General features: G+C 47.7%; 1 protein-coding gene across 1 annotated transcript; it reads right to left on the bottom strand.

The window, feature by feature from the left end:
* Nucleotides 1–1,433: 1,433 nt before the first annotated feature.
* Nucleotides 1,434–7,812, bottom strand: WNT5A (Wnt family member 5A). The gene has a single exon (XM_074199160.1). The coding sequence runs from the start codon at nucleotides 6,333–6,335 to the stop codon at nucleotides 6,018–6,020; it is 318 nt and encodes a 105-aa protein (XP_074055261.1). The 5' UTR covers nucleotides 6,336–7,812; the 3' UTR covers nucleotides 1,434–6,017.
* Nucleotides 7,813–9,943: the final 2,131 nt, after the last annotated feature.

Here is a 9,943-nt window from a genome sequence, read left to right as displayed (position 1 = left end):
CTTTTTTCTGTCTTCATCCTTCCATCTTCTTTTTGGAAGCACTTAATAAATATGTATTTACTTGGATCCTTGTTCTTTTCCCCTCACCTAGAGATGTTTAATGTTTATATTGACTCTTGAGTATGAGCTCAAACACACGCAACCTTTGCCCAGGAGAGAGGCAACTTATACGAAGTTATTGGTGAAGAATGCTTACAGTTATCATTGGCTAGTACAATATCAGACTTCTCGAGCAGATATGTGATCTCCCCGATGTGTATCTCCTCCCAGATCCCTGCTGGTCTATACCTTCCTGTTCTGTGAGATATCAGCCAATGTTTTTCCAGAACTCTCCAAAGGGAATCCACCCCCATGTACTTTGTTGACACTTCCATGCAAGCCAACAGGGTACTCTGGCTGGTCATTGAGTCATAGGCTGAGAACTCCTCATTTATAATTAAATTCTCCTCGTTTACAATTAAATTTCAATTAAAGAATCTGAGGGCCAGAATAATTAAGTAACCGCCCCAGATTCACACAGCCGTAAGCAATAGAGGTGAGATTTGAAGACACATGTCTTCGTATTCTGTTCTCACTTTTTTCCTTTTTTTCCCTAACACCCATATTCTACTAAGCTAACGAATTGCCAGCATTGATTTTCTGAGTTAAATATATATTTTCTCTATATTCATTTCTTTGAAACTTTCTCTTATGTAGTAAGCCATCTCAAAACAAATACAGGATTTCCTTTTTCTTTTGGAAAGAACATTCTGGGCCATATAGAAATTCCTTAGTTTGATTAAAGAAGTTTAAAAAAATGAACTAAAGTCTCAAACCAAGTACCAGTAATTGGTTAGAGGGAGAAGCTGGGGGTTTGATTTGCTAGCAAGCTTTTGCTGCCATTAAACCCTCGCTTGTTGTATTCTCTGTGATATTCTGAGACAATAGAAGGACTCCACCAAGCAATCTGTGCCCATCGAATGCTCTTTTATTTGTTGTCTCCAGGAATTATATCCTTCTTTCTCACTGTGATTTTGTGGTAACCCAGCACTGTCCTTTTCTCTGACTCTGCTGGAAAGTTCTGCCACTATTCATAGTCTGTCCATAGTGGAATGAGGGTTGGAGGGAAGAGTCCAAAGATCTGGATTTGAATTCCAGCCACTATTTTCTACCAGTGTGACCATGTGAAAATCATTGAACCTCTCCAGGCTTTTTAATCTCTGTAAAGAGAAAGGTTAGATAGCCTCTGAGGTTCCTAAATTTGGCATCTGGCAAATAAATCGAAATGGAAAGATCAACAGTGGGGGGGGGGGATGGGCATTGTGATGCAAAATAGGTGTCCTTGGCTCAGTAGGGGTGGTTTCCAGATGTTAGGAATGGGCATCTTTCTCTTTGCTCCTTGTACACCTGGACCAAGGGTCAAGGTCATCTGCCAAGCACACACACAACTTCACTAAATTTTATCAAATGATTTTAATAGAAAAGGTACATGATATGAACAAAAATAAATAATCTTTATCTCATATCTATCCCAGCAAATTTTACACTGCATTGGAAACGGCTTAAGATGCTTCTTTTCTCCATTTTTTTATCCCACTTTTGAAACCGATGCCATTATTCCCATGAATACACCATTAGACAAGTCACACTTCTTCATTGCTCCAGATTGCATCATTATGATCTTTTCCCTTTCTTTCAGGTGACTAACATGTAAATATTTTCTTAAAGCAAAATAGCATCAAGCTATTTAATATTAGCACTTGGTAATGGATGATCACAGAAATCCTTTTTTTAAAAAAAAATTAAACTCTCTTCTTCCCATAAGACTTCGAATCCAAAGTAATGTAGTTCATTTCCTCTCCTTGCTTTCCAAAGGACTGCATCTAGCTTTCACCATTCCATGCAGGAGGGGGGAGACTAGAATAAACTTCTTTTTAATAAATATTTTTAAATGTATATTTTACAGTGACAATGCAATATTTTAGACATGTGCTTTGGTGCTTATTTGCATTACATATATGCTTCAAGTTATATATATATATATAATATATATAATATATATGTATATTTTATATTATGTACCACCAACTTTGAGGGAGGGGACCTGTTTCCTCCAATGACCATCTTTTACTATCAGCCGCAAAGCATGGGAAATCAATCCCCTCCAAGACAAGTCTCTTGCCTGGAGTTCACTTTTTCAAGATTCTTCACTGCGCTTGGGTTTTTGGCAATACCAGAAAATCCAAAAAAAAAAAAAAAAAGATTTTTGCAAAACTAGCTTGGAAACCAGTATTGGCAGCACCACATAAAACCAGGGGGTTGGATGGATTCTGCACACATATCTTCTGGTGCCGGACTAGGGATATCAGCAGCAGTAGCTTCCAGAATGACAGATAAATGTCTCAGGAACTTAAAAACAGCCTCTTTCTCCTTGCTCCTTTAATGACTATTTTGAACCTGGCCCTGTTTGGTGGCTGGTGCAATCTAGAAATTTTTGTATTGGGAAGGTCTTAAATGTCCTTGAGACTGAATCTGTGTCTATGAACACACATGTAAATATACACTCCTGCCAGCAATTTTATTTTACATGTGTAGATTTACATGTATGCATGCATGTCAATATAATAAAATTGCTGACTCTCCTAAATAGAGGCTAGGTTTTGCAATAACGAATACTGGTCAATATACAAATGGAAGGAAAACTGAAACAGATGTGAGTAATAGAACCACAAGCGTTTACATTTGCCCAGAAATGCTGCTATTTTAAACACTCTATATGTTGGTCTACTGTTTTTCTGTGGAATAATGCATTCTTGGCATCTTTGAAAGGTTTCAGTATGTTACAAGGTTATTCTTTTTTTAAAAAAAATCTGATTTATCAATCTCTCTCCAGCCTGGTATAGATTTAAGTTTTTTAAAAGTACATATGCTTACGTTCATTGCATGTCCTAAAAACGAATGTTTGAGTGCCAATGAATTCTTGCCCTCCTGGGTCTGAATTCAGCTTTTTGTCCAACTTTCTTTCAAGGGGCACTGTCAGCCAGTCTTCCAGCGTGCAACCAAAGTCTCATAAAGAAGTCCCACAGTTTCAATGGAAACCACGGAAATACATTTTCTGGGATTACAAATCTGGTAACAGAAAAAAAAGCATCTTCCTTGCCGCCCTTTAGTTCCTCTAAGAGCTGTTGCAAATCCCAATCCTGCTCCAAGACAATGACAGGATCGGGGTGATGCTCAGAAGCGGGCACAACTTCCTCTACCAGCTTTGGACCATGGGGGGGGGGGTAGGGGAGGGTGTGAGGCTCCCTCCTAAGCTCCATTTACTGTTATCTATAATCACAACAATTTGGATTTGGCCCAAATGCTTCACTTTCCTATTAAAAAAAAAAATCATCTCAGCAACATAACCTCTCCTTACTCATTTCTCTGATAACCTCCCTAGATATAATCTAAAGGACAATTAAAACCACTTACCAATATACAACCAATGTTTTATTTTATAGTCTATCTTTTCATCATCGTAGAAGCCTTTCATCGCTTGTATCTTAGATCGGTGAAATTTACAAATCACATGAGGCAGAAATATGTACATTAAATGTACAAAAGAGAGGAGAGGGAAGAGAAGATTTACAGAATAGCTGAAAAACCAGTAAAATATATTACATTAAATATCGTTTCATAGCTAGGATTGTTCAATTCAGCTCTATTCAAAATTATGATCACTCAAAACTTTTTTAAATGGAAAAAACTCTGATCTTTCAAAGTTATCTGTCAAAGTTATTTATGAAAAGAAAACTAATTCGTGGGTTTTGTAGAAAACACCCCAAAAAGTGACATCTTCAACAAAATGGTGTTTTTCTACTTTGAGATATTTTGTTAGCCATCTCCGGAAATGAAGGGTAAATTGATGCCCTTGTAGAATAAATTAAAAGTGAGAAAGTGGTTTAAGAAGCTGAGAAATGATGGGAAAGATGGGAACCCGACCAGCACCAGACCTAGGAAGGCTTATCCACTCTGGAGACTGTCAGAGAGTATCATGGAGACTAAATGCTGAAGGTCTGATTCTGTGGGATTTGGATTGAAAGAGCTGTCTTACCAAACCATAGATAAGCTGTGAGCTGGGTTTGCTGTTATTTTTTGGTCAATTTTCCAGAACTCTCAAAAATGTAGATTCCCATTTAAAGACAATACACGGATAAAAGGGACAAATGAAGGATGATAGTGAACTCTGCTCTCTTTCTTCTTTTCAGTGATCAGTAATGCCCTCTCAGGAAATTGAAAGAAAACAGGGGACAGAATCGGGGAGGATGGGGAAAAGATGTCTTCTAGCCAATGAGACTTTATATAAACCATCCCTCAGCCATAATCCCAAACCCTAGGAAAGAATGTGACGTCATCACATCTATAACCCCAACTCAGAAAACCTTGCCCATAAAAACCCTAACTGCCTTCTACTAAAAAGAGGCCTCCATTGTCCCAACTTGAGAAGTAGCCCCATTGTAAGCTGTATAAGTTCAGATCACTGGCTGTATTAGGATATATTTATATTTATATATGTATATTATATATATATATATATATATATATTATGTACAAAAACTTTGAGATATCAGGCACCGTCAGACCACATTTTCCCATCTGGATTCCCCTGCCTGGGTCCTTTGGGAGCTCCTGATCCATCTGTCTGTCTGTCTGTCTGTCTGTCTGTCTACCTGCAGGCTATTAGGAGAGGTAAGAACATATCATCAAAACACAGGGTCATAACTTGTATTACTACAACACCTCCTTGAAGTGAAGGAGCCCCATAAAAGTCATTACGATATAAAGCTCCGGTCTCCTCCGAATAAGACTCTTTAGAGAAGGTCCACCAGGAATCCCGAGTTCTCAGAAGGTGGCTCCATGATTCATTTCCTCTTGTAAAAATCACAGGGAGAGATGCGGAGGTGCGCTCGGGGAAGACGGCCAGCCATCACAGCCCAGGAGCAGGGAGGGCTGGGGAAGGCATCAGGGGAAACCGGTTTTCGGAAATGCCTTTTTCTGGTGGGGGCCATCCCAGTTGTGGGGCGAAGGACAGAGGCCTTCTGGCAGTTTGGGGCCAGCTGGGACACTGGCTCATTCATACTCCTATCTGTTACTTGTTAATCAGACACCTTCTAAGGGAAATGCTTTGTTTTTCTTTTAAATTTAAAAAAAAAAAAAAAGAGGGGAAGAAGATGTCCTTGGAGAAATAGATGATTCTTTGAGGCTGGGGGCCTCTTCCATCTCACAAATGAGATTGATTCGCAGAGTTTCAAATTATTGACCTGATCTCAATCTTTAAAAGGTATTTATTTAAATTCCTTCTCCCCTTCACCCTCCTCTAGATTTCACTATTAGAACCAAGTTTTTCAACGACAAAAGATGTAAGGCAGGTGGAAGAATACCCATCAGACATGTCCCCCAAGGGATGCTGGATCTTCTCTGCTCCATTTCAAGAAGCCCGTCACCCTTCAGAAAAGAGAAATAGCTTTGATAAGGCCGCCCCCAGCCTACTACCCGCTTCCCAGGTTGAGCATTGGTTTCATGAGATCTGGTCTTTCTTAGTGATCTCTCTAATGGGGACAATTCACTTTGGCTGAGGATGCTACTTTGGGTGGAGAGGCAGACCACCTTGTCCCATCTGGATCCCAGGAAGCATGATGGATCCTCAGGACAAAGAGATAGAGGTTCCTTTTCCTTTTCTCTGTGAGCCGCGTCCCATGTCACTAGATTAGGATAGGTTCGATTTCCCCTTGTTCTACACTATCAGAAGTCTCATTTCCACCTTTTCCCCATAAAATAAATATTTTCTTGGTCTCCCCCCCATTTTTGCCAAATAATAATAATAATAACAATAATAATAACAATAATAAACCACATAGTTCTTGGATGGGAGCAGAAACTGGTTCTAGTTGCTTCTATTTGCAACTGGGGTAGGGGGTGTGGGAAGGGGGGGACATCATTGAGCGCTCTATAAATAAAGTGGAAATAGTCCTGGGTTCGAGGGGCTGCCACCGCTGCTATTTGCACACAAACTGGTCCACGATCTCCGTACACTTCTTGCATTTGACATAACAGCACCAGTGAAATTTGCAGTGGCAGCGTTCTGTCTGGACCGTCTTGAACTGGTCATAGCCACGGCCACAGCACATGAGCTCACAGCCATCCATGCCTTCCGAGGTCTTATTGCAGAGGCGGCCCTGCGTACCCAGGGACCCCGTGCTCTCGTTGCGGACACAGTAGTCCGGGCTCGGGTCAATGTAGACCAGGTCCTGGGTGGTAGGCGTGTTGAAGCGGCTGTTCACCTGTACCAGCTTGCCCCGGCTGTTGAGTTTCATGGCTGCGGCGCTGTCATATTTCTCTTTCAGGGCATCACCCACTTTCCGGAAATCTGCCAGCTGGAGCCAACAAGTCTTCAGGCTGCAAGAACCGGACACCCCGTGGCACTTGCAGGCCACGTCTGCCAAGTTGTAGACCGTCTAGGAAAGGAGAAAGAAAGACCAGAAAGGAAGGAGGAAAGAAGGGAAGGGAGGAGAGAGTGGAAGGAAGGGAGAAAGGAAGGAAAGGAGGGAGGGAGGGAGAGAGATAGGAAAGAAGGAAGGAGAAAAGGAAGAGGAGAGAGAGGATATGAGAGAAAAATGTCAATGAATCAATATGTTTTGGGTAAAATGTCATCTAACCAGAAGGCATGGACAATTGCCATGTTGGGGACCAACTGAGTCATATTTCCTGGGCTCATAAGAAAAGTGGGGGTGGTAGAACTATAACTAGTAATATGTTTCTCTGGGGCAGAAGCAGTTGGGAGGGCAGGCATTGGCAGTAGTTCTGCAAGAACAGCTCTAAAGGGGGAAGGTGACCATCACAATCTGAAGGTAGAAGGAGACTTCACAGGGAATGGCTCCCCTACAGTGCGGGACAAATGACCCCCTTTCCTAGAGCCAACCATGCTACATAGTGTCCTGTGGTCAATAGAGGACCAAGAGACGAGCTGAGGGGAAGGATGGAGAGCCTCCTGGGGAGGCTTCTGATCCCCTACAAATCAATAATTTAGAGTCTATCACTATTGATCCATGGTAGCTATGGTCCTAAGTAATGGGGGCAGTGGTCTCAGATATCTGGCCTCCCTGCAAGTTCTCACAAGGACCTTTCTTTAAGATAATCTCCAGGCCTGTCAGTGTAGGTTCCTAGAGAATCTTTCACTGCCATCCAAGACCTGTTCTCACTTATTCAGTAGGGGGCCTGTTGCAAGGGATGGGGGGAGATGGTGTGCAAGGAATTAGATAGAGCATGGCTGGTGAGAAACAGTTCCCATCCTAGATGACATTCTTTTCTTGCCAGGTCATTTCAAACAAAGGCCAGAAGGAAAGGCCCCCATGGAGGTTGGTAATGGGGGTGGCCACCCTCATGAAAGCCCCAGAGGGGTCAAGGTCAGGGTTTCACTGCTGCCAGGCTCCCTGAGGAAACTCACCATTTATCCCTCTGACAATAAAAACAGGTCCAATGCAATGACCCCCAAATTCTTGGATGTCCCCCAGGATCAGACAGTTAATACACAAGGCAACCGAAGTTCACCTTTCATTGGCCTTCATTGCCTCTGCAATGATACCCAGAATGACCAGTCCCCACCCAAATCCACCTGACCTCTCCTGCCACCTAGGGTTGCCTCAGTGGACCCTCAGTGTCCCCATCTCTGGAATGAGAGGCTCTCCCTGGAGAGGCTTCAACAGGCTGTGCCTCCATGATTATCTTTCTCCCTTCTTCACCTCAAAACACAGAAGTGTAAAGTCTCCAGGCGAAGGTTTCTGGCATCTACTATGAAAAAATAAGCAGGCCGGCGGCTCGGGCACCCTTCCTCTCGCGCCCATTGCCAGCACCCCGTCGTCTTCCCCTGGGCTCCCCCAGAGGAGCTCTCCCACCAGGTGAGTTCCCCAAAGGCTCCCCTGGCTTGCCGTCCGTGTTTCGTGAGCCAGGCCCGGCGAGGGCGGGGAAACTGAGGCGGGCCCCCAGCTTCTCCGGACACGTCGCTTCTCCCGACGCCCCCACCCGGCTCCCTACCGCAAAGCTGGCCCCGGGGGCCCGGGGGGGGGGGTCGGAAAGTTGGGGCCTGGTAGAGGGCTCGTCCGGGGCCGACGCCCTGCCGGGGGAGTGCCCCGGGGCTGGCCGGGCGATAGCGGCCCCCGGGGCCTCGGGCCTCCCGAGGAGCTGGCGGAGCCCCACAGCGCCCAGGAGCGGCCCAGGGACAGGAGGGAGGGGAGCGAGGCGAGCTATCCCCGCGCGGCCAACAGGGGGCACTGGGGACCGCCCCACCAAGCCGGAGGCGGCCGGGCAGGGAGGGGAGGGAGCAGGGCAGGGGGCGCCGGTGACACCCGGCCGCCCCCCCCGGCCCCCGCCCCCCCCACTTCCCGGCCGTGCCCTTGAGATGGGGGGGGGTGAACTTCACCGATGGCGGCCCCCGCCGCCCAGGCCAGAGGTTGTCCGGCAACCCGGAGGCCACATCTGGAGCCCTTTGAAGTGGGGGGGCGGGGCCAGGAGCCCCGAGGCAGCGGCCCGCGGGCTCCCAAGGGGCTGGGGGCACTTCGGCAGGGAGGGGTGCGGGGCCCCCTGCGACTTGGTGTAGGGTGGGCGATGGGGGGGCGGAGAGAGATGTCGCTTGTCGCTGGGGGGGGCCGGAGCCCCGGGGGTGGCAGCTCTGGCTCCCGGCTGGGCGATGGGGCGGCGGCGGCGGCGGCGGCGGAGGAGGAGCACCTCGGGCATCGCAGGGGGACTGAGGGGGGCTGTGCAAGTGACCTCCGGGTGACCCCCCCGAGTGCGGGGCTCTCCGGGCCGGGGACCCGCGCGGCGCCCCCTCCCCTCCCCCAGAGTCTGAAAAACTTCCAAAGCAGCAAGTCCGAGCCGAGGGGGTGCAGGGCGGGGGAGCCCCCCCCGTCCGGAGACGGCCCCCCTTACAGATGCAAAATGCGGGAGGCCGCGCACAAAGCGCGGCCACTAATCCCGGGGCCGCGGCCAGGCCGGCCCCCCGGGGCCCCAGGGTGTCCGCAGAGACCCGGGCCCGGCGCTCTTAAAGGGCCAGAGCCCGGGCCGGGAGGGGGCGGCGGCCGGGGGACCCGTGGGGGGGGGGGGGCACGGTCCTCGGGGCCCAAAGGCACGGAGGCGGGCGGCGGGCGGCGGGCGCCCGGGCCCCTTCCCCTGGGGGGCTGCCCAAGCAGCGCGCGATCACCGGCCGTGGGGCTGACGCACCCAACCTGCCGGGGCACAGAGAGGGAGCAAAAAGGAAGGCAAGGGCAGGCAAGGGCCCCGGCCCCAGCTCTGCCCCCGGCCCGAGGCGACTTCGGAGCGAGAGAGTGGGAGAGAGGGGGAGAGGGAGAGAGTGGGAGAGAGGGAGAGAGGGAGAGAGGGAGAGAGAGAGAGAGAAATAGACAGAGAGAGAGAAAAGAGAGAAACAGAGACATACAGAGTGAGAGAGAGAGAGAGAGAAATAGAGACACAGAGAGAGAGAAAAGAGAGAGAGCAAAAATAGAGACACATACAGAGTGAGAGAGAGAGAAATAGAGACACAGAGAGAGAAATAGAGACACATACAGAGTGAGAGAGAGAGAGGGAGAGGGAGAGAAATAAAGACACAGAGAGAGAAAAATAGAGACACATACAGAGTGAGAGAGAGAGAAATAGAGACACATACAGAGTGAGAGAGAGAGAAAGAGAGAGAAATAGAGACACAGAGAGAGAGAAAAGAGAGAGAAAAATAGAGACACATACAGAGTGAGAGAGAGAAATAGAGACACATACAGAGTGAGAGAGAGAGAGAGAGAGAGAGAGAGAGAGAGAGAGAGAGAGAGAGAGAGAGAGAGAGAGAGAGAGAGAGAAGGAGAGAGAGAGAGAGAGAGAGGCGGATGGGGAGGTTCGGAGCGCGAGCCGCGGGGACCTACCTCCATGCTCGGGGGGCGCG

The sequence above is a fragment of the Macrotis lagotis genome, chromosome 8 (assembly GCF_037893015.1).
Source record: "Macrotis lagotis isolate mMagLag1 chromosome 8, bilby.v1.9.chrom.fasta, whole genome shotgun sequence".
NCBI classification, from domain to species: Eukaryota; Metazoa; Chordata; class Mammalia; order Peramelemorphia; family Peramelidae; genus Macrotis; species Macrotis lagotis.
Note: the sequence above shows the minus strand (reverse complement) of the source record. Positions and strands in the feature narration are given on the sequence as shown.